This window comes from Hermetia illucens, chromosome 4, assembly GCF_905115235.1.
Source record: "Hermetia illucens chromosome 4, iHerIll2.2.curated.20191125, whole genome shotgun sequence".
NCBI classification, from domain to species: domain Eukaryota; kingdom Metazoa; phylum Arthropoda; class Insecta; order Diptera; family Stratiomyidae; genus Hermetia; species Hermetia illucens.
In genome coordinates, this window is record NC_051852.1 from 99,282,032 (window position 1) to 99,307,332 (window position 25,301).

Sequence of the window (25,301 nt, forward strand, 5' to 3'; positions counted from 1 at the left end):
GAGCACGTAATTTTTTTTTGCTAAGAACCCAGGTTCCCGAAGAATACATAAGGACTAGCAAGATCATAGTCTTGTACAGTAAGAGCTTTGACCATATGGTAAGACGTTTCAGGCGAAACAGTTTACGCTTAAATAGGCTCTGTTGGGAGCCAACAACCGTGCGCAGATTTCATCGCCATAGCTGTTATCGGTAGTGATTGTCGACCCTAGATAGGAGAAATTTTTAACAGTCTCAAAGTTGCAGTCACCTACCTTCACTGTTTTCGTGTGACCAGTGCGTTTCGATGTTGTTCGTTCTTTGGTTTTGGAGAAAAGCCCATGGTAGTACTCAAACGGCCACAATGCGATTACCAGTGGAGGCAGCACAGAAGCTATTAGCAACAGGAAAGTTCGAACCGGATGGATTCTCTGCTGTCTGAGAGACTAAATTTCATTAAAGATGTGCTTCAAGATTTTGATGTTTGGACACTTCGTGAAGGTATGCACCAATGGTATCGGTCGATCCGATCGATGCAGAAGGTGCGGTGAGAAAGGTCATATTGCCAAGGAATGCAATAGGAGCCACAAATGTCCAATGTGCGGAGAAAAGACGGAATAACCGGCATATTGCCGAGAGTAGTAAATGCCTGGAATTCAGGAAAGCGTTTACTACAATGAAAAAATGAGGTTTATTCAAATAAACCTTAATCATTGCATTGCCGGGTCGCTCAGGATTTACTTGAGCAGACCAACCGAGAGTCTGGGATGGAAGTTGCCATCGTGCCAAGTGTGCCCTACAGGAATGCTCACGTATTGATCACAGACTCGACTGGTGAAGTGGCGATATAGGCTTATAGTAAGTAGGCTATACAATCAACCATAAGTCAGTCGGCCAGTATTTTCTGTTGGCAGAAATAAGCGGCGTGTACTCGTCCAGCTGCTACGCCCCAACCAGTCTCAGATTGTTTGAGTTTGAGGACATGTTGGACAACCTTTTTCATGATGCAAGGGGACGAGGTCCGAAGTTGTTTCCCGTTGATTTTAATGTGGAATGAGGAACCAGAAAAAAAACGCACAGAGCCGAAGTCTAGAAGTTAGATACTGTTCTGGCCAACGGTGGTAACATAAATAACTTTCAGAAAGGAGGGTCTGCTTCAATCATAGACCTCACTTTTGTTAGCCCTGCACTGACACGTTGTATGACCTGGCACGTTAGCGAGGACTACACCCACAGCGATCACCAAGTGGTCATCTTCGAATTAAGAAGACAGCCACATGGTCCGCAAAAGCGCTGGATGAGCAGACCTTCATAGAAGTGTGGCTGGACTAACCTACTAATGCTGGTGGCCCCACTGTAAAAACCGTCCTTGACACACAATGCATATCTAAGGCATGTGTGCACATTCTCCAGTAGAAGATACAACTACTGGTACAATAATGAACTCGCCGGGCTTCGATCAGCCTGCTACCGAATTAGACTAACGGCCCAGAGGGCGGTAGGTTATATTTATTTATTTATTTAATGAGGACAGTACACAGAAAGCAAATTTCTTATTACATATTGTCCTCAGAGGGAGGAGCAAGTAAATGGCATATTTTGCGCTTAAAGCTAGAGAGGGACATAGAGTCAAAGGAACCAAGCTGTAGGGCATTGTAGGACCGGCAAAACCTCGGGATCGGAGAGTGAAAGTAAATCTCGAGCTCGGCGAAGAGTACATCAAAAACGTCCGCATTACGTGTGTTATGAGACGAGGCGATACGGAAAGTAATATCCGAGTTGGCGAAGCAGTCCATCAGACCATTGCAGAGTTTGAAAAGAGTACACATATCAAGGAAGATACGGCGTTGCTGTAGGGAGGGGAGATTGAGGGTGCGGAGTCGTGACGGATAATCAACCCGTGGAAGGTTCTTTTTGTAAAAGAGGGTCCGGGTGAATTTGCGTTGTACAGCTTCAAGAGCGCGGCCGTCACGGATGCGGTAGGGGGGCCAGACTACACAGCAATATTCAAGGATGTTTTTGACAAGGGAATTGAAGATTGTTAAGGAGGGCTGGATTGAAGTAAAGTCGGACGAGGAACGTAGGATAAAACCAGACATTTTGGAAGCTCTATTGATGATGTCAACGAAGTGGGAATTGAAACGAAGTTCATGGTCGAATATTACACCCAGGTCTTTGAAGGAGGTCAGTAGTGAAAGGGGTTGATCACTGAGAGAATAGGAAAAGGATGATGGGGAGGGTTTAAGGGGATAGCGCATCCAGTGGCATTTGTTGACATTCAGTGTTAGCTTGTTGACCGAACACCAACGGGCTAAATTATCAAGGTTGGATTGTAAGAGAGCACAGTCCAGTGGAGACGAAACAGAGGCAAACAATTTAAGGTCGTATGCGTAAAGCAAATACGGACAGGTGAGGATGGAGGCGACGTCATTGATAAAAAACAGGAAGAGTAGGGGGCCAAGTGTAGAGCCTTGGGGAACACCAGAGGAAGGAGAGAAGGAACCAGATGAGTGACCATGAAAAGAAACTTTGCAGGAACGGTATGAGAGATAGGAGGAAAGCCAGGAGATGATTGAGGGAGGGAAGTCTAGCGAAGAAAGTTTAGAGAGGAGAATGTTATGGTCAACGGTGTCAAAAGCTTTGGAGAAATCAGTATAAACAGCATGTACCTCCTGTCGTGAATTCAAGCGTTTGGCAACAAAGTTGGTAAAGACCAGAAGATTTGAAGCCGTTGATCTATGTTTCACGAAACCACGCTACTCTTTGACAATGAGGTGACCGAAGTGCGCGGTCAACCAGTCGTTAACGTATATTTATAAGATTCTGGAGCAAGAGGAGAGAAGGGAAATGGGGCGGTAGTTCACAGCAAGAGAAGGGTCTCCGCTCTTGAGGATAGGAATGATAAGGGCCTCTTTCCAGAGACGGGGAAAGTAGCATTCGTCTAGACTTTTGTTGTAGATTATACACAGGGGGAGGGAAATGTGTTTTCTACAGTTAAGGAGGAAGAGATCAGGAAGCCCATCGGGGCCAGGTCCGACATTGGGGTCAAGGTTACCAATGAGGAACTCAACCAAGGAAGGCGTAAGGAGAGGAATGGCTAGTGATTCGGAGGAGTCTGTGGTTATGAAAGGTGTAGAGGGTGAAGGGCTCGAGGGAGAAAACACTGAAGAGAAGTATTTGCAGAGGAGGTCGCGGGATTGTTGTGGGGAGATATCGATCAGGTGCAAAAAGAGCATGCATACGAGGAAGCCATTGATGCTATTAAATTGATTACTGACTTGGCCGAAAGTGCAACTCACGTAAAGGGTGGCGCCAGAAAATATTGCTTGGTAGTAACCTATGATGTAAAACATGCATTCAATTTGGTCAATTGGAGCTGCATACAGAAGTCCCTGGCGACGATTAGAGTTCCTACCTACTTCGCTGCCATTTTGGGCGACTACTTGCTAGAACGGAAGCTCTAGTATAACACGGATAATGTACTGTAGGAGTATGTTGTCTCCGCGGGTATCCCGCAGGGCTCCGTACTTTCCTCACTTCTGTGCAATATCATGTACAATGATGTTCTTATCCTTCCAGTTCCACGGTGGTAGGCTACACTGGACATTGCATTGGTTGTGATTGCAAAGCATCTGAAGAGCTGGGTTTTACTCATGCGAAACAATCAACGCTGTTAAGACTTGGTTGGATAGCGCTGGGATGGCACTCGCGGAGGAAAGACCGTAACGGTCTTTATCGCCAAGCGTCGGAAGGAAAACTTCGTTCGCGTTAGAATTGGGAGTTATATATCACTTCCATAATAACCGCGCATTCAATGTCTGCCTTACCACAAATCTCACCAAAAATCTAGATGGAAAGAAGTCAGCTGGGCTTGACGAAATTCCTAACTTTCTCGGCAGGACATTTTCCAAACCTTCCACCAAGTTTCTTTTTGCAGTTTTTAGTAACTGCATAAACAATAGTCATTTTTCCTCGACCTGGAAAGTAGCTGACAACATTGCCACCAGGAAAAAAGGTATATCCAAACCCAGATAAATTATGTCCATTTGGTTCCTATCAAACTTAGCAGAACTTGTTGAAGTCGATTCAGCACTGTGACCTCAAAAATACAATTTCTAGTTTGGGCTCCGGTTTAAGTTTGGAACACAACACGCAACCAAACTGTGTGAGAGTCACAGAACATTAAGGGAAGCCGTGATAGATTTAGGTACTTGCAGCTGGCAATATTATGGGACCAACAGCAACTTTCATGAGGCGACTGATTTCTTTGATTTCTCGAGCCAGTGGCTCATAGTTCACCTTCTTCTCCAGATATTTCCATTCAACGTTTGCTATTTAGGGGGATAGCAACATCAATAATATATGCGGAGCGACCTGTCTTGCCAACTAACAGCACGTCGAGTTTGTTGTACGCTATATGATTAAAACTTGGCAGTCTCAGTACATGCGGCAAGATCTCTCGCACTGCACGCGAAAGAAGTTTGAATTATCGTATTGCCCAGTTAGATCCACTAGGATACTAGGGTTAAATTCTTTGAAGACCTCAGAGCTGCAGGATAGGAGAACTGTTTTTTTTTTACGGGCTGGCTCTGAAGATCAAAGTCGACTAGACTCTGCTCCCCTGCTCTTTCCACAGCAGTCATGGTCTTACAAGTTTGTGACATCAAAACGGCGCACCACAAAACTAATTGAGCTCGTCAGAGCAGCCATTTCTTCCATACCTATACTAAATTTTGGGGCGTGACTGAGGAAATCTTTTAAGTTGGCTTGTATTTCTTTGAAAACACACTAAATTTAAATCTAAATAAATATCCTTCACGTGTTAGCCTAGAATGTAAGGTGTGAATAGAAACGAAAAGGATAATATCAAAACAATCAATTCTTTACGATGTAGCGCTGAAGCTGTTTATTCCGAGAGGCGAAAAAATCAAGACAAACATAAACATTAAATCATCTTCCAATGATTAAATTTAAATGAAAATAGCAACAAATTAAACTCAATTCACAACAAAGTGCCGGCTATTTATGGTTTCCGGTTCGTTCTTCTGATTCTTTCTCTATTTTTGCTCCTAACCTGATTCCTATTATGTAAATTCATCTCATCTATTCGAATAGAAATGGCTACGAACTTCCTCCACGAGAAATAAAATTTAGCAGACCAATTAGTTGAAATATGTTTACATTGATTATGTATCTTCGAAGAAATTGGTATATTTACTCTACTTTTGATTCATTTTATTTTCGACTTAAAAAAAATTAATGGAAATGAAAATTAGAAAAAAACTGCAATAAAAGTTGCGTGTTTAATGGCGAGGAAGGGAAAAACAAAGATTAATTGACTTTGCGCAGGCCAGTCTGGGGTAGCTTTGTTGAAAGGTGCCGATGTCTGGTAAAAATAAATCAATTTGTTTAATTATTGGACGTTCTAGCACTGTCCATTTTCATTAAGTGATACGGATATCCACTGGCCAGATGCGAATAATAAATAGCATTCGCAGCCGTTAGCACTACCTCAGAAAAGTAGGAGCGATGTTTTCCTAGTTCTGGTGTAATCGCACGAACATACTTTCGTGATGGGAGAAAGTTTTCCTCAATAAATCTCATTTGGAACTTAGTAGGTATTGGTTTATTGCATGGAATTCCATTAGATAACCATTCAAAGGACTTACCTCCTTATCCAAACTGGCTTCCAGGTGGATTTTATTTGGTTTAAGCATAAATTCTTTGCTAACTTCAATAGATGGTTGTTCGCCTATTTTCGATGGTGCATACATAATTTTTCTTATCGCTAATCGTACGGAATTTCGTTTATGTGGCTTATCCTCTATTTGTTCTGCAACAAAGGCCTGTAAGGACAAATTAGGAGGAATTAATAATACATGATTAGAATGGGAAAAGGAAATCCTTTCATTCAAATTAGTAACTACAAGAAAAGAAAGGACAGAAAACTTTCACCTACCTTTAGCTCATAATCAACACCGCACGGCTTGCCTGTATCGCCGGGCGCCGGTTGTAGCGAAACCGATGCCGGACAATGCGGAGGAACTTCAAAATAGAAAGGATATGCATTAGGTCCCAGTTTCTTTATAAGTCGCTCTTGTAGTCGGGTCAACGGTCGATCATTTCCTTCCGGTGGGTAGATTTGTGCATGTGCAATATATAAATCCTTACGAAATGTCAAGCCCAGCACGTCCAGATCTTCTCGGCCATAACGAAATGCTGCCAGGACATTACCGAAAACTTTCCGGTCTCGAACATAATCGGGATCGATTAAGACGACACCATCTGTCAAGGAAATATAAGAAAGGAAAAGTTTTAGCTTCGTTAATTCTCTAACTTGATGCGAAAGTGATAAGGATAGAGGGACACGTCCTCAGATAGATAAATAAAGTATAAAAGAAATATTAAATTTATGAGTTTTCTATTCTATGCCGTTAATGTGGTAGCAATTCTTAACTCTTGCAACTTTCATCAGAGTTGGCAGAAAATACACTTTCTCTTGATGCGTATATTTCCGACATTTGAGAAGTTGAATCCAAAGATTTGAAATATCTTGCTCCGTGAAGAAGTTTCGTATTTCCTTTTTAGATTGAGTTATACAGAACTTTTGTTGCGAAAATTGGCAAACACTTATACAATGGCCGCCATGAGTTCGTCCACGGAAGGCGACTCTTGCGTGGTTGGACTCGTGATTTATTTTTTTCGTTTCTTAATTTTTTTGTAGTTATGAATGAGTTATCTTACGACTTTCATGAAATACCATATAATAATAATAATTTGAAATAATTTCAGTAATTTATTTATTGACAAATATTATACAGTTGTATTACAAATGGTTAAAAAAATGTATTATTATTTTTCTGAACCAAAAACTGTCGATGAATTTAGTTAAACAACAACGAAAACCAGTGCTTGTTCGAAGGATTTAAAAACATGCATTTTTCACAAAATAGTGGACAAGTTAATGGTTAATTTCTCATTTTTAAGGTTTTGTGTGAAACAAAACCTTATTAGAATCGAGACGGTGTCGGTTTGTCTGTCGGTCACAACCCGATTTATTCGGAAACGGCTTGACTGATTGTCACGAAAATTGGTAAGAGTATGTGATCCGGTGTTCCCTTTATATGCAGCAAGCCATTTTGTGTTAAGTTTAAGGGGGGGCTCTCCATACATGTGAATGGAGTGGTGCAACATTTTTTTCTATAAAATGTAGCCATGTGGGGTATCAAATCAAAGGTCTCAATTAGTATTTTTCAAAACTGGTTCCATATTTGATATTGGGTGAAACATAGGAGAGTGAGGGTTCAAAATATGACCCACAAAAAGTGTAACAGGTCTCGTTCTCAGAACTTATTTAACCGAAAAATCTGAAAAAAATAACACTGGTGCATCTCTACGAAATCTAGGCCTCAAAATACATCCGGTTCCGATATCTTCGCAAGTAAAGTTAATATATGTTATATTTTAATATATTTCCATATTTTAGAAATCTACCCGGCAACTCCTCTTATGTTCATCCCAGAAGTACAAAATTTGGCATGGGTGTAACGAATAACAGAATGCACAATTTTGTCAAGTTTCGAAATCGAACTATTATTAACAAAGTTATTGCGGGTGAAATTCATCAATATCAGATCAAAATGAGTTATTATGAATGGGGTCGGAAAGAATTATTTTGTTTTAATTTTTTAGTCATTTGTATATGAATATCATTTACTCCAACCAGACGTGTGTATACAGGTATATAGTATATACGTGCTAATGAAGATTGCGGGCAGTGTCTAATTCAGATAGATATATTTGAACATTAAACCAGCCGTATTTATATATGTACTATATGTACTATATATGTACATATGTATGCTTTTGTGCACGAAGTAAATCGGTACAAGTCGAGTAATTTCGGTCACCGGCTTCAAATATGCGATCTATAGAAAAATCCGTTTAAAGTTTCAACTTCAGGGCGTTTATGGAATAGATTCTTCTCTTTCAACGATCATATCTTAGTCATTTTCATTTGGATCGATTTGAAATTTTAATGACGTATTTTTAGATTGTTACATATATTTCAAAAACATGCAATAGAAAAATATGTTTCTTTTTTAAGTAACAAGTGGGGTTGAACTCCCCTCAATATGGAAGTCATTGATTTTAACCCTCCAAGTGGTAAGAAGATCGCGGCCGAGGAGCAGCTTTTGGAAGCTTCACCAAATTTATATCTCCCTACGGGGAAATCTATAGAAGGCATGCTTTCCAACTCAACTTAAAGCTCGTATTTATGCAGTGCCTATGGCGCAGCCAGCGAGGAAGGAAATCATGGCAACTCTCAGCTTGGGACAAACTAGAAAAGCGACTACGGATGGACCGCGGTGCTACAGAATCGGCAGAAGGAAACTTCAGCTACTAAAGGAGAGCTACAGGCTGAATCCTGCCTGTCAGAACTTCCTCCTTCACTCTTACCAGGAAGAGCGGACGAAAGGGAAGCTGGTGGCGTGGATACTACTGGCTTAACGCCGATAAGTGAAAGTGGAGCCAAGTGGCCCACATACCGTGAACCTGGGAAGGCTCCATGTCGGCGGCAAAGGATGACACTACAAACGAACGTGAAATACCTTGGCAACGAGGACATGGACGTGGTTGCACCACCAGGTGCGGTAATGCCTCGAGAAATCAGACGCAAGGAAGCGGAATTTTCAGTGGAAAGTCGGGGCAAGCTAGTAACCCCGACGTGACGCACACTGGACGCGCCAGACTCTTCTGTCAGCGGTAATGGGCACAAAGAGCATAAGATCAACATATCTATGGTGGGCAACGCTTTATTGTGCTTCGCATTAGGGCCTACATTCGCGCGTCCTGTAGGGTTTAGTGCCGGTGGATGTGGCCAAATCAGCAAGAGAAACTAAGGAAAACTGAAATACTGCGAGAGCCGTTGCTACCAATGAAAAAGTAAGAGCTGCTACACTGTCCTCTGAACACTTTAAAGCACCTGGCATGTATAGTCTCTATTCAGCAATGCTGAAGGAGCACGTACAGCGATTGCTAAGAAATATTTTTCTAGTATGTCTTATTTGGGACTACGTGCTTACCTCTTGGCAGTCTTTAGACGGAAGCCTGGAAAAGACGATTTCAAACAGATCAGCTTGACATCAATCTTGCGGAATGGTTTGATAGACTGATTGAGCGTCAAATTCGTGGGAAGACGCTAAGGTCGCACCCATTAAATACAACCCAAAATGTTTACCAACATGGAAAGTCCTGTAAATCTGCTCTTGACTCTTTGGTTTCAAAGCTAGAGGACGCACCTCTGAAAGGCGAGTATGCGCTAGGGTTATGGTGTTCTTGAACATTGAAGGGGAGTTTCGCCCGTCCAAAAGCTGCCCGATACCACCATAGCGCATGGTGTCGATGATACTTTAATAAAGTGGGTCGATCCTATGATGTGTCGATCGCTACCTAACAACGGAAGCGACGCAGAGCTACCCCCAAAGGAGTGTGCTATCGTCACTTCTGTGGAGCATGCTAATCGATTCACTATTTGCGAACTGCAAAATAAGCATATACACGCCCAAGCTTATACTGATGACATGGCTGCCCCAGCTGTTGATCGGGATTTAGAAACGGTGTTTAGAAAAATACAGCCGTTGATTTGATTGACAGTTGGTGCCTCGGGCATGGAGTTTCAGTAAATCCAAATAAAACTACGCTGATATTATTTACAAAGAGGGGAAACTGGACGGACTTTTCCTCCCAAAGATGCCGGGTACAATCCTTCAACTGTCCTCCGAAGAAGCGAAATATCTGGAAGCTCCTGTGGATAAAAAGCTTCTTTGGAACAAATATGTAAAGGTAAATTTGGAACGAGCTCCCACAGCGTAGGGGCTGTGCAAACAGACCTTCAGAATCGTTAGGTCAATGTATGTGTAGTGTAGTGTAGTGTGGTTGGTTAAAATGATACAAAAAAGTTTTCACTATAAATTTGCCGTACTGCAAAGAACTATGTGTCTGGGTGTTACAGGTGCCATTAACACAACATCCGGCGCAGCTCTAAATGCATTACTATATCCCTAGGATATATTCATTGAAAGCACTGCCATGAGAGCAGCTCACAGTCTAGTTGGGTTAGGTCTATGGGGAGACAACGTCGGGAACACACAGCATTGCAAGTTACTGGCAGAACGAACTCCAGTCCTTAGAAAGCCTAAAGGATATGAATTTATCCTGAAACGTAAGAAAAACTGGGATGGCTAAAAAACAGGGTTTTGGAACCGGAGTCCACCTTTCCAACAAAAACGAGAAGTGGACTTTTCCTTTGGGGCAACAGTTCCAACAGTTTTTCAAGCTGAAGTATATGCGATCCTAAGGGTGGCAACGTAGGTGATTGACAAGCGATTTAAAGGTAGACGCATCGTAATCTGCCGTGATTGCAAACCTGCACTGAAGTCGTTGAGTAGTCCTTTGCCCTAATTCGGCTAATAACAAGCGACAGTGGGGAGGAGTGATCCGGCTTGCTACAATCGCAAATGAGAGATGGTTGCACCTGAAAAACGACGGTGTACACTAAATGAGTGGTACATCTTTTGGCAAAATGAGTCAAAAGGCAGATGATTTGCGTGATTTTTCAGCCATACCTGTACAAAATTGAGAAGACTGACTATGAATTTTGAAATGAAGAGCTGCACGATCAAATGAAAGGTCTCGCTTAGTATTTTCTGAATTATGTCTTAGTTGAGTTTAGTTTCGGTTATGAAATGGAGGAGGGAGGGATTATCAAAGGGTCACTTAATTTAAGGGGCCATTTTCAGAAACTAGCCACCAAAAAAATCTGAAAAAAGTCACGATGATGCTCTATATGATATCTAGGTTTCGAAATACCCTCCATACCGATATTTGCTCAAATGAAATTAATAAGCATATAAACATATTAAACTCATCCTAGACCCGCAAAATTGCCCTAATATTACCTTTAATATGAAGCAACATACTGGGAAGCTTAGTTGATATCCTATTATTAACGAGCTCACAGTAGGTCAAAATTGCCTCCCTCGCGTCAAATTGGTTTCCCTAAGAGATAAAATGTCAGGACTGCATCGAATTAATTATCGAATATGTTCAAAGGTTTCTGATTTTTTCTTATTGCAAAAACGATTGAGCTCGACATATGGCGGGACCGCGTGACAAGGGATTACTTGAATTAACAATTATCTTCCTCCTCTCCCCTTCCGTTGGTGAAAGGAGTTTCTTGTCTTGAAGGCTCCCAAAGCCGAGAGGAGGACTAGCCCGAAGGAACGTGTCAAATGGTTGCCAGTTAGCTATCTAATGATGGGAAGGTGTCGATAGTCCGACGGCGTACCATTATGGAAATCTGTGCATAAACGCATTCACTTATTCTACCCAAAAAAATCGGATGTAGACCGCGCTGCGCCAGTTCTCCCTTACCCTTAGGATCCTCTACACTTCAGCCTGAAATACAGTTGTATATTGTCCCAAGGAAAAAGGCTACTTCTCGTTTTGGTCCGAAAGGTCAACTCCTGCTCGAGAAACATGTTCTATTTTTGAGCCGTTGCGGTATATGCGGTATATGCCCCATGTCGAGGCAAAAGTTCATCTGCATAGCGAGCAGACTGCGAGAACTCGCTCCTTTCATCTTTGGCTGGACTCCAGCCGGAATAGGCACTTATGTCGTTGATAATTCCAACTTCTTTGAGTGTTAATAGTTTTGTTAGTGGCTATAACTATGGGTGGTGTTTCAAGCACAGAAGTTGGCTTCGCGATGGTGCGACTTACTACACAAACAACCGATTGGAGGTGAATACCTTACACTAGATAGTGGTTGCCGCCTTTAGCACAGTTTCAGGACCGCGAAAATTAGAGGAATTGCTGGTCAACATAGACTAGTAAAGGTCTAATTACCGCGCACAGAGCGCTCCAAGTTGAAGTGTTGGAGGAGGCTGCAATGAAAGTGCAAGAGATATCAAACTACAATACATTTCGTTCCACGTTACGCTTCCCCGTGTATTGGACTCTCACGAGGTCTTCCTCGGAGTCAAAGGCGACTGCTGGGCGTTAGGATATCAATTAGATCCATTGGCGGTACCTTTTGTGACGAAGCCCTACACAACTGGTTGGCATTCAAAGGCACGGTTATGCATTGCACGATCAGGATTTCCGGAGGCTTATAAACTCGGTAAACTGCGCTATACTATCAATGGCGACGCCATGCCCCTGGTTGTTGGCCTCTACGCAGGAGGTTATCAGGAAGTATGGAAGGCTCTGAATGGTCACTACGACAGCCCCTGCTGGATATAAACATTGCATAATTACTCAATAGTAGACGAGCCCTCAAAGGCATTATTGGCTGTGGTTAACGCAGTGCAAGCTTCGCTCATCTCTGTTAAAAACTAGGATGGGTTTGCTCTACCGATTGTCGTAGTGAAATTACCAAGCTTAACGTAACACGCTTATGGAACGGCAGCGTCTTTTGCGAGATCCTCAACCCCGATTTGGTAAGGTTTTTGAAGTAGTAATGCGCATACTACCTATCTCGGTTTTAGAGGCGATCAGATTATCAAGGAGCAATGCCGTATCATTCTTTACAGCAGAATGCTGGACCATGAAATAGTGGAGTGGAATGCCGGTGTTCGTACATCGGTAATTCGTATTTTCGGTTAATTCGTAAAAATTTGCCGGTTCTAAGAGCTGCTGTATAACATCAACTGAATATAGGTTGAAGCGATCTACTTTGGCACAAGAGAAGCTTCCTGTCTCTTTTCACCGAATAAGGCGGCTAGGAGCAATGATCCTGAGTTTCATTTATGGCCGAACTGCTTTAGACTAGGCGATCCGTCCAACACAACTCCCCAGCGCCTGAACATTTCAAAGAGTTCTGTCAGTCCTAGGACTATGAAATTTCGAATTTAGTAAGAGGGTATGCAGTAGTCTTTTTGGCGACAACACGAGTCCGCCGATGACTACATGGCAGGTCCTCTCCCGCTCATAAGAACATAGATCGTAATAAGCGGGCTAGAGCTAAACTAGGATCTTCAAAATATCTCTGGTTGCAGTGCAGTGATGCTGCTTCAGCGACTCAAAAGTTTGGAGCGACATCATCTGTTCGCTCGTTAGTATTGCTCCTCATTCATTGCACTCGGAGTTGATATTCAATCTTGAGGTGGCGAAATTTATTTCATATTTTTGACGGTAATTGAAATAGCAGCATCTTCGAGGACTACATTTAGTGGATATAACGTTCGGAAAATTAGCAGGTGGCGTCTTTCGTGGAGCATATGTTTGGCATTTCAAAGTGAAGCCAGGACTACGCAGTAGACAGCCTGCCGAGCCCTGCGTACAGGCAACTGGATTAGGTTTGATTGTGTTAGTCCAGCTTATACGCGCCATCTACATGGCACCGATATAGTCGATCACTGTGCATTTTAACGACGATGAGCTAAGCTTGGATGACTTCATACAATACTTTTGGCTACAGGACGAGCTTCCTCATATTACCCATCAGGAGAAAAAGTGTTACTGGCTCCCATCTTCGCCAACACCTACTCACGTACTAAGGGTAGTTATCGTCCAGACCCGGTTCTGAATAGAGGTTCCAAACTCAAGCGATTCCTAACAAGCAGAACGCTTCTCATTTACTCCCGACCTCTGGGAGAAATTCGCAGCCTTCATGCTGCCCGTCGATTCCTTCCCAAAACAATATCATGGCTAGTATGCTCCATATCATGCCATGTAACAAACCTTCCGAGTTGTCTTCAATGCATCGGCTTCGTTGAATGACGTGCAGTGGAGCAGACTCTCATTCCAATATTCTCAGTTTCAAATCTTGCGATCTTGCGATTGAGGCAACTTAAAGTAGTATTATCTAGAGTTAACGAGAAAATGTTGCGGCAGGTTTGGGTAACATCCAACCATCGCGATTGCCAATATATCATTTGCGAAATCATCCAGACGGGCCTCTGTAGAATTACCATTGTATCTGCCAATCGAATGGTTTCATGTTCATATAGCGCGGTCCGCGCATTGCAGCAGTGCGCTCTTGATCACATGGAGCGCGTATACAAGCTTCGATACCGAGAAGTTGGCAACATACATATATGGCTTGTGACATCACCCCCAACCTTTCAGCAAAGCACTTCCGACTACGAAGTCAAATGAGAGTTCAGTGATGCAGGCTACCACTGGCGATTCTGCCTCATTTATCGAGTTGTCTAACCTGAGTTGGGTGAGTGGGTGCGGTGCAAAGATCTCCAGGTTGAAGCTCAATGCTCCGCTTATTTTGGTAGCAATGGTGAAGAACATACTTTGAGCGTTGTCGTTAACAGATGTCTGAGGCACATATTCGAGAGATTTTCATTTTTTGTTTGTTATATTCAGAAGTCCTAAGTGACTAATCGTATGAAGAAAATCCTCACATCCCCAGAGGAGTGATGCTATGTGAGATCAGCCGAGAATCCAGCTGGCTGTGTCAGTGGTGGGTTCTCGGCTGCCGAGCTTCTCACTATCCACTTTAAGCTAGGCACCGCCCACCTTGATTTACCACTTTAATGGAATTTTCCGACGTAAGCCGAATATAACTTTTCTTAGCGAGTTTCAGGCACAATTTGAGGAGAATGCTCTATCTTCGCCGTCCGTTTCTATACACCAAACCACCGATAAGACGATAATTTCCTTTTCAGATCGATTTAGCCAGTTTCAGCGAGCTAGCTACGCTGTACAAAAAGAAGTAGTCGTTTCCTAAAGCATCGGATTTCGGACTAATAAATCATGTATCTTCGAAATGCAAACAAGCAACTCATGTTCCTTCCAATATCTTCGACAAATCGAAGGAATCACACCTACATGCATACATATGTACAACAAATTATGGTAAAATGAGCGTTGAAAGATTTCGCAAACTTCTCTATTACACAAACAAACTTCTAACTCAAATAACGCAAAATTTATCCCATCTTGTGTACTCGTTCTGTCATAGCCAAAGCTGTAGAAACTTCTCTCCTACCAACATCTTTAATCTATCTGCTCTTGACAAAGGTATAATCCTACATATACAGAGAACCATGATTCCCATTTCTTCTAGATTCCACAATCTTACCTTCAGGACATTGTCACTGTGAAACGTTTTTGCAATTTTCACTTATTTGAATTGCAAATCCAACATGTAAATTGCGGTGAAAATTTTCGACGTGAAAAATCGATCTCTATTTGCTTAAATTTGCTGAATCTTACAATATAAAACCCATTTTAGCGTATCTATTATGTACCTTATGATTTTAACTCCATTTGTAACATTTATTTTCGTGGGGAGCGTGTGCAAGGTAGGAAGATGGATGAGGGAGGGCTTAGAGAATAAAATTTTCGAGAGTATCTTTGCATGTCATATAAACACATATTCATGCAGGAAAAAGTACTTTCGTTACCCCTGCATTACATATAGAGTAACTTTGCAATGTTTGGGTGAATAGCGTGTAAAACATCCTTACCTGAAGAGGGTTATGTAATAGGAACATGACAAAGGAAGAGATGTTTCTATATATGTAGAAGTGGAAAATTTCCCGGTTGATTTATGTAAAGTGCCAGGCATTTCTCAAGGCAAGGGTGCGACTGAATTTTGAATAACCGCTTTTTTAACGTGACTTTTATTAGAAAGCTACTTGACTTTCATTCAAAGGGTAGACTTCAATTGTAGGAAAGAAAAATGCTCGAAGTTTTAGACACATAAATTTTTGAATCGCGAACTGCTTCACAATATGGGAAGTTATGAATTTGTGTCACTACTCGTTTTTATGTCGGACAGATACGCTTCTACAAAAGCTATTTGAGGAAAGGCAGAACCTTACCTAGTAGAAATTGTTCTGCTAATGAAGGTGTCGCTGGGATGAAATATAGGCAAAGTGGATCATAACATCTAGGAAATACCTAGTTAGAACCTAACTAAAGTTTCTTAAGTAGATTTCAGCGAAAAACTTATTCAGTCAAGCCTTTCTAGAGAAACGGGGAAATTCTTGACAAATAATCAACGAGGTTTTTTCCTTCATAACGCGACTACGCCATACAGTAGAATTTTCTCTTCGAAGATGCCCGATAAGTGTGTCGCCTCAGGAACACTTCGGCAGAACGGTGGAGAAGGAGTGCCGGAGTCTCGGGAAGTCATGGGAGAAGCTAAAGCGCAGTTCAGGTAACCGTGGGCAATGGTGTGTAGATGTGGTTGAGGCGCTATACCCCACCAAGAGGTAAATGGCAACCGGATATTAAAATATGACCTATCCACTGTCACTTCCGCTTGTTAACTAAAACAACATGTGCAATAACTTTTACGAATTTTCCGTCCACAAAACATCATCACCTCAATTCTTTTGTGGCTCTTGTGGCTATGAATGAAAACGTCTCCAGTCATTAAGTTCTGTAACTAAACGTTTTAATACTAATCCTGCTTATGGTTGACGTTCTTCATACTGCCCCAGGCTGGAGGACCTGGGAGGGTTCAATGGACAATTTCGTTCCTCCTCAAATATTTTTGATTTGTTAAATTGACCGCATCAAATCTTAAATAAAAACTATTCACAGACGAAAATAATATTTCAAACGATGAACATTTTTCATTAGTAATCACGTAAAACTTAGCCTCGCGACCTTGCTCGAATACAGGACCCTGTTGGAATTGAGCAAGTTCTCCTTTTCAACGGGTCTCGTGGTTGCCTACGGTTTTTCCGGCCGATGGCGTCTTAGATTTGAAGAAAGAGGCAAGCAGAGTTGGCCTGAAGATAAACAACAAACAACAAAGCACTTTGATGCCGCACGACGCATGGTTTCCCTGTGCTACTGCATATATAGTATATAGTCAGTGATCGACCGCTTCAAGCTTTCGTCAATTTATGTCTACGTTGTGTCTATCAGAAAGTGTAAATCACACTTTAAAGAAGGGCAAAAGATCCATTCTAGTTTATGCCATGCAATGGAACCCACTATGCCAGGATTGCCGACGAGTGGTTGGCCCTACAATTACGTGGTGTGCAACAATAAAGGTGGAGTGTACGCTTCACAGAAAATTGTGGAGGCATCTGAAGCACATTGCCAGGAATTGGCAATGGTGTATAGGTAGATAGGGGTATACGAGGGTAAGTTAAATATAAACGAGATTGTTTTTGAATACGAAATATTTCAAAACGTTGTACTGAAACACACTTTCCTAACGTCTTGCAAGTTTCCTGATAGTGTCGTCATAAAAAGTAGAAAGGTGGGTTTTTATTCAATTGCACACAAAGAGTTCAAGGTCAATCGCGTTTTCGCCTTTATTGTCTTAGTCGCCATTTAGTGCTCGATTGTTTTCATTCAGGCGTGGAGTGGTGAACCCATGTCCCACCACAAGTGAATATACCACTGATATAACTTCCTTCTTCCCAAGCATTACGGGCTAATAACTTCTGGTAAATGTGCAGACCGGCGTTTTTGATCAGGAAAAAGCCGACGAACTCATTGTGTTAAAATCTTTGAGAATCCAAGTTTTTCTCTGATGATGGAACATACACTGGAACATATACTGGTATAGATCTACTGATAAAACAATTTCCTTGACAGTGAGGCGCCGTACAAGCTGCCTAACTACACTGATGTTTTCGTCGGGGACCCCGAACGTGACTCTGATTTTCCATCATTCCGTGTTCTTCAGAAAAACTTTTTTTGCCACTCGTATATGCAGGTTTTGGAGAGAGCGCGGTCAGCCAGAAAGGACAGTACAGCAGCTCCCTTAATAAGAGGAACTGGACACCTGACTAGGGCCAACCTGGCGGTGACATTGTTGCCTAATTCTTCTAGAAAATGGCAGAGAAAGGCCCGATAGAAGAAAGCTCAACTGCAAAGAAGAAGGGACTAAGGTTTGCCTACCATTAACTTTTATTCCGTTCTCTACTAGGAAAAAATGGAGAAAGGGAAATTGGTGATGTAGACGGAACTTGTTTAATTCTGGTCTGTATGGTATGTGGTGAAATCCAGAGAAATTGGACGCAAAAAGCGAAACTTTCGGCGGAAAATTAGGGCAAGTTGGTAACCGCGGTGAAATTCACACGGGATGCAGAAGATTTTCAATTAGCAACGGTTTCACATTAAACTGCAATTATGGTCACAAACATAAAGGTTAGTCAAATTAACCTGCAGCGTAGCCTCTTCCTATCTACTGGCAGTAAGGCTGGCAAAGTTGCAGGACTATCCTTTGTACTTCTGGTACAAGAGACGTGGGTATGTTTTAAAAAAATCTGTGGTATTGAATCAGTCAAGGGTATTGGGATCTTCTTCGACGGGAGATCCTCGAGACCGAGGCGTGGTGATGCTAGTGCTAGTCATTTCTGTTTCCACGAGCTAGTTGCGGTCTACTTACAATACCAGATTATTGGCAAAAGGAGAAACTCCATGGTTGCCTCTGCTTACTTATCCTATGATTCGTTTTGCCCTCGCCGTTGCCAAAAATTAAGGAATCTGATAATGCATGCAGAATCAAGTGACCTTGAACTTTTAATAGGCTGTGATCCGGATGCTCAGCATATTTGTCGGGGCAGTAGTAAATGCAATCCCAAAGTTGTTTGACTTCAGCTGGCAAATGCAATCCCAGAACCGTTTGACTTCAGCTGATCTGACGGCCGTAAATGTTTTTCTTTTTTGTTTTTTAAAATCATTTTTTTATTTTTAAGAAATAGGTCAATCTTTTAAACTAACAAAAATAACTTAAATCTAATGGCCACTGTGGGCTCTCAAAATTGAGGCGCGAACGTAGTGTACGGCCTTGTGTTCGTAAAAAAGATGTGAAGTAATTGATCTAATAATCTGCACTACAACGCTGTTAGGGATGATTATAGACTAGCGATTGTTAGATGAACTCTCACTCTACGATCACCGTTACTTAAAATTTAGCCTAAAGGCGAACAGTATATAACACAAAGACGGAATTCTAGAAAAACGGATTGGGCAAAGTTCAATGAACTTCTAAGCGACAAAGTGGAGCTTCCTAGGCGACTAAGTACCACTTTGGCGCTATGAGATCAATTGGAATAAGATACTTTTAGAGTGATTTGGGGTGAGAGGTTTTCCCTATTTCCCGAGGACGAAACGGGAAAAAAATTCCTTACCAACCGATAACTGTCAAGACTCGGGAAATCAAATCGTCCTTACAAAAGCAACAACAATGAGAACTGGATAAACTTCAGGGATTTACCGCGTGAATACAAGAGGCTCTTAAAATGTTCGAAGCGAGACTCCTTTGAAGCGAGACTCCTTTAGAGCATACTGTGAGGAACTGGAAGGAGAAAGGAAAAATTCCAGACTTTGCAGAGTTTTTAAAAAAGATGACCCTCTTAGAGAACCGGATGGAACTTTCACAAACTCCAAAGTAGAGTCTATACACTCTCTTGGAAGTACATCATCCGAAACAAAAGATGTGGGAGAGAGAAGTGGGAGAGATAAAATTGGCGGTTTGTCCAAATGTTTCAACATGAAGGTTTTGCAAGGAAAATTAGAACACTGCGAGAGCAGGTGCCGCCAATAGAAAGGTAAGAGCTCCTGGCATGGATGACATCTATCCAACGATGTCAAAGGAGGGTACAGAACACTCAGAGCAACTTCTAAGAAATATTTTTTGAAGATGTCTTGCTCTGGGCAACGTGCCTACCGCTTGGCAGAAGGTTGTTGTAGTCTTCATACCTAAGCCTGGCAAAGATGAATATTCAAATCCAAAAACCTTAAGACAAATCAGACATAATTTTTGCCGCAATGTCTTGAGAGAGTGGTTGGAGGTCAGATTTGTGAGAAGGGTCAAGTTCACACCCACTAAATGAAAACCAACGTGCTTACCAACGTGGTAAGTCCAGTGAGTCTGCTCTCATTCTTTCGTTTCAAAGATAGTACGGGAGTGTTCGTTCGATATTGAAGGAGCGTTTGGCCAGAGAGCAGGGTGTTGATGAAACTTTAATTAAGTATATCTACGCTTCGCTAACGCAGAGGTTGTTGTCTGCTGCAGTGGGTATTGATCGCTACCTAACAACGGAAGCGACGAAAGACTGCCCTCAAGGAGGTGTGCTATTGCCACTTCTGTGGATTATGTTGATCGACTTACTACTATGTGAACTGCGGATAACGTGGCTTTGCTAATTGTTGCTCTCGGAATGTTGTGTGGAAATACACAACGCGCCGTCGACTTTATGGCAGTTGGTGCCTCACGGATGGACTTTCAGTAAATCTAAATAACACCAAAATGGTTATCTCATCAATTATTTATGTCGTTTTTCGGCTTGTTGTATAATGCGAAAAAGACAAATTTTATTTTTTATTGCCGAATGAGTTTTTTAAATTCTCATATACCGGAATTTTGAGGACCAGTTCTCCTCTTCCTCAGTGAGTTTTTGTCAAAAAAATCATTATTCGGTATTAAAAGAATCAAATTTGTCTTTTTTTCCTTTAACCAAAATAGTATTATTTTCAAAAAGGAGGAAAATGATGATCTTTGCCTTCCACAGATGAGGGACATAACCTCTCAACTCTCCGAAGAAGTGAAATATCTGCGAGTTCTTCAAGGCAATTATTGGAACAAACATATAGAGGTAAAGTTGAAACGAGAGGTGCAGAGCATTGGAAGAGCTATTGAGAGAACTGAATCTAGTTTTCGTAATGCAGGCAGATTGCGGGCTGATTTCACGTAATTTGATAGATGTTCCCCACTTATCCGTCAATGGACGTTTTCAAGATCGGTTTTCGTCCACCGCAATATTCCGAAAATTAAGCCAGTGATGGGTAGAGAATACATTCAATGCGCTTATTTTATTCTTCCCCGAGAGATGCGAATTCAGTACCAGCTTTACATGTCGCAGGAATTCGGAAAGTAGAGCATGCTTCAGATCATCAACTCGAGCATGGGTTCCTTTCAGAATTCCTAGGTGCTTGTAGAAGTCTGTCTCGATCATAGCTTGAATGTGGGGGTCAGCAATGCTATGCCCGGCATGCGACTCGTGATGACCTTTGCGGATGGCGTGGACTCAATATTTTCAAGCAACCCTCTGCAATTTTAGCTTTCCTTTGTTATTTTATTTTATTAGTTTTTATTGTTTTAGTTTCGATCTTGTTTTTGATAGGAATCAACGAATTTCAGCTGAATTTCGACTGAAGACTTCCTCTTTTCCCCTCCCCTCAAGAGGCATCCTACAATATAATGAATGACCTGAGGATGCCAAGATAGCGAGGGAGCCTCAAAGTTCGCGGTTACATTTTGAGGCAGAAGAAGCATCCATTGAGAATGCGGTCCGTAGAAAATCTTCTCTCGATCGCGGTTAATTTGACCAACTTTTAGGGCTACTTTTGTATTTTCTGCAGATATGCTACTCCCACTTATACGCAAATTCTAGGATGAGAAAACCTTCCCAGAAAATGGATGAAGATTCCGAAATGGGCAGCTATATCGAGTGTGGCATTTTGAGGGGTATTTGAGTGCTCCTTGCTTTCGCCAAGATAGTAGTTTAAATACTCCTGGAATGCATCAAGGAATATCTCGAAGGCTTGATCAACAGGGAGCAAGCTGGTTTCATGTCAATATTTTGCAAATCCTTTTGGAGTTGAGCGCGAAGTTTAGACCTTCGACAGCCGTTGCGACAGCGTCAACGGAGAGTGTGGCTGGAGTATTCTACGCAAGAGGGTCATTCCGGAGAAATGGCTGTTATGTCGAGGTAAAATCTAAGAGGAATCTCAAGTCCAAAGCGGAGCCCGCCAGGGTTGCATTCTATTCCCCATATTATTTCTTCTCATCACCGGTGACGTTTTTCCTGCTACCTTGTCCAGAGGACATGGGGGACTTCAACGGACCATGACATCTTTCCTCAAACATGTCGACTACGCTGATGACAGTTGCTTGGTCTGCTGCTTTGGCCAAAATCTGCAAATGCAATTATCTGAACATCAGCACCAAGTTGAGTTGAACGTAACACGCTGATGTTCTTTCGGTTTTGCTATATGGGACTACTGCATGGAGAATGATGAACAATGTTACCTGACGGCTCCACAATACATTCTCTCTGGCATCGGAGTATTCTGGCCTGATATAATTTCCAAAGAGGAACTTCGTCATAAGGGGTAGAAGTGCACTGCTTGTCCTGCTCGCTTTACCATACAATGGTATCCACTATTCCAAGAAACACATGGGGGAGTGATTGTGACAATAATAATAGTGGAGGGCAGTCTCATTGAAGGCCTTTGTTGCATTAAGAAGTGAACAGGAGAAACATATGTATAACATATTAATCAATTTGTAAACTCCGAATTATGAGACGTAGAAAATACAGTGAAAGATCGAATGGAAACTAAATCCCATTGACTGACTTTGATTGAGAGACTCGTGAAAGTGAGTAGCATTCCAATCTGAAAATTTTCTATAACACCCTTCTTACTATACATAACACAACACATTCCCTCTTATCGATTACTCCATTTCAGAGACTTCTTTTACATAAACGTCTTCGTTTCTATTTATCAAAATCACATTGCTTCTATGTATAGTAAAGGTATAAACATGTGATTCTTACTGAATAGCAGAAAAGCCGAAATTCTTGGAGTGGCAGGAGGGAAGGACCTAAAAAGAAATTGGATTGCTGCTATGAATATATAAAAAGGTGCGGGAGCAGAGGAAATGCGAAAACGAAAAAATCCTACGGGTATTTGGAAATCATATCAAGTTATTAAATTATAAGATCTTCTTAGAATTTTTTGGGAAAAATTCGGAAGTTTGAGTTGCGTACATCAATACCTACGAACATATCTTCCGAAATGATTATTTACATTTATTTGAGGATATGGTGAATTTGAAGGAAACCTGTCTCAGAAATGAATATTCATCCTATTGGGTAAAGCGAAAGTCTAAAAAGTAATTGAGAGAATAATTTGACTTTTTAAGATGGAAAATGTTGGCACATTATAGACGCCTAAAGACGTATAAGCTCAATTCCGTTCCCCGGAGGGACCATGGTTTCTATTTCTTAAGAGAGGAAAAGATTGAGTAGGAGAATGATAGGAAACCAGCGTCAACGATTAAAATTAATCCTGGGTTTCAAAGAGGCCTCCTAAAGATTGACCCCTTTGAAACAACCAAGGGACTATACTTAAAGTAGGAATCAAGTACTTACCTATGGGATCAACATGTGTAATGTGATCCACAAAATCTCGTTTGCCCAAATAAACGGTAATTTTTCCATTCGACGAGCTCTTTTTAAAAACTCTGAAACAAAGATAAGAACCGAATTAAATGGGATTCACGTAGATTACTATTTATGGAAAATTCAAAGTAAGGGTTCCATATTTCCCTTATCAATCTGTCGTACATGATCTACCAAGGTTTAAATTTAAAGCTGATTTCGACATGAAACGCAAACTAACCCCAAAGTGAAAAATTACAACTTTTTACGTTCTAAAAATGAAAATAAGGGGAGACTTTTTCTGCCACCCTCCATATCGCGAAAACACCACTGCTGGAAAAAGAAGCTTTAGGGAAAATGGTGGTGAATAAAATATAAGAAATTGTTGAGCATTAGCTTTTTGTCTTCTATTTCGCTCCATCGGGTAATCTGTACAGCTTGATGCTTCCTCTATGGATTGACCTAATTTTTTCAAATGGAGTCGTTGATTCTTTCACTTCAGCAGGGAATGCGAACAAAATGAAGTTGGGTAAATATTTTGATAACGTTTTACATTTTTATCTGCTCAGCTGATAAAAGTGCTTTCGGTTTGATTGTTAATTGCTTGTTTTGGTGGATGTAAATTTGTGGACATTTAAATATTTTATTATGTCTGGTCCCATTTTTTGCTTTTGGGTGATTTGAAAGTAGGATTTGCACTTATTAGACAAGCAAATCCCAATTAAACATTCTAATCTGATTTTCTTTTTAACAAAGGTATGCTAATTCCAATCATCTGAATATCATTATCTTCATCAATCGTAATTACTGGTATTCGATCTATCACTACACTAGTAAGGAACTCCAGGTTGACATTGCCACAACGTATTTCACCTCGCTTCCATTAATGTGCAGCCGGAGATCTCGCGCCGCCTGTTCAATCGGGATGCACATAGATTGTAAATCTCGGTTTATTTATCTCATAATGTCAATATAGACAGCAGAGGTCAGTAGTTGTAGATGGTGATGCCTCTCGCATTAACATCAGATGATGCATGATATGGCATCCCCTTGTCTTAGATCATTGTTGATGTTGAATGGAATCCAGAGTGATCCTACTGCTTGGATCAGCCAAGTCAGTCTTACCAGTTTGGTCGGGATACCGAATTCTCTCAAGGACGTGAACAGTTTCAGCGTGGATATCATAGGCCGCCTCGAAGTCGATGGAAAGATGGTGCACCATATTCCAACAGTTTTTTCATCGCTTGTCGCAGAGAGAAAATCTGGTTTGTTGCTGATTCACCTGGACTGAAGCCTCTTTGGTATGGGCCGACGATGATCTGAGCGTACGGGGCCATCCGGCCTAGCAAGATGCATAACAGAGAATATATTATAGATGCTACACGGCAACAGGACATCTATATGCTGCATCTATATGGACGTTAAGATATGAAAGGTTTTAAGTATTTCTTGTATCCGATTTTTTGAAGAACATTCAAAATATAAACCAAGCTATCAAAAACATGGTGAGAGCTATTAGGAAAAACTGAGGCCTATCTTCCCAACATTGTCACAAGTGACACTTAACCCTAGTGTCATTGACCTCCCCGCAAACAAAAGAGTGCTAGGAAAACATGGAAATACTATAGAGAACAAGCAGGCGCTTACGAAGAAAGAAGGCATACAAGCACGAACAAAAACGAAACGAAGAAGAAAGCAAAGGTCCGAGTTGGCACAGGGCTAATTATTATCAAGGGCAATGTGGTATACGCGGGGATACTAAACAAGTCGAGAAACCAGAAGTTAAATCCTTCGGGTTTTAAAGGTTTTGTATATTGCATATATCAGCATATTTGAGTAAGCATTTGTCCCATTTGTACCTAGCTCGCAATGTTTATGCATTTAATTTGCCAGATAATTCACTTTAGTATGATACTGACATTCAAACTTTTAGAATGCAATAAATTTGCACAAAAGTGACCACTTTGGCCCATTTAACTCTGTTAGTAATATTGTATTTCCACGATACTCAGTAAATCTATTGCTCTATCGTATAGCTTTTATTACTACATTTTTTTTGGGGCCTAAAAACCATGTGCATGGAGAACTTTTTTTTTCAGATATTTGGGTTGGGTAGTTTCTGACAACGGGACCTTGAATTAACTGACCCTTTTTGGACC

General features: G+C 41.4%; 1 protein-coding gene across 5 annotated transcripts in view; it reads right to left on the reverse strand.

Annotated features, from left to right (window-relative positions):
- The window catches only part of LOC119653444 (beta-arrestin-1), a 371,918-nt gene that overhangs the window by 39,732 nt on the left and 306,885 nt on the right, over positions 1–25,301 (reverse strand). For all 5 annotated transcript variants that reach the window (XM_038058040.1, XM_038058036.1, XM_038058039.1 and 2 more), the window contains 3 exons: positions 23,134–23,225; positions 5,937–6,262; positions 5,647–5,823 (listed from right to left, as the gene is read on the reverse strand). In XM_038058040.1, the coding sequence (XP_037913968.1) occupies positions 5,647–5,823; positions 5,937–6,262; positions 23,134–23,225 (595 nt within the window). The remainder of the gene's footprint in view (positions 1–5,646; positions 5,824–5,936; positions 6,263–23,133; positions 23,226–25,301) is intronic.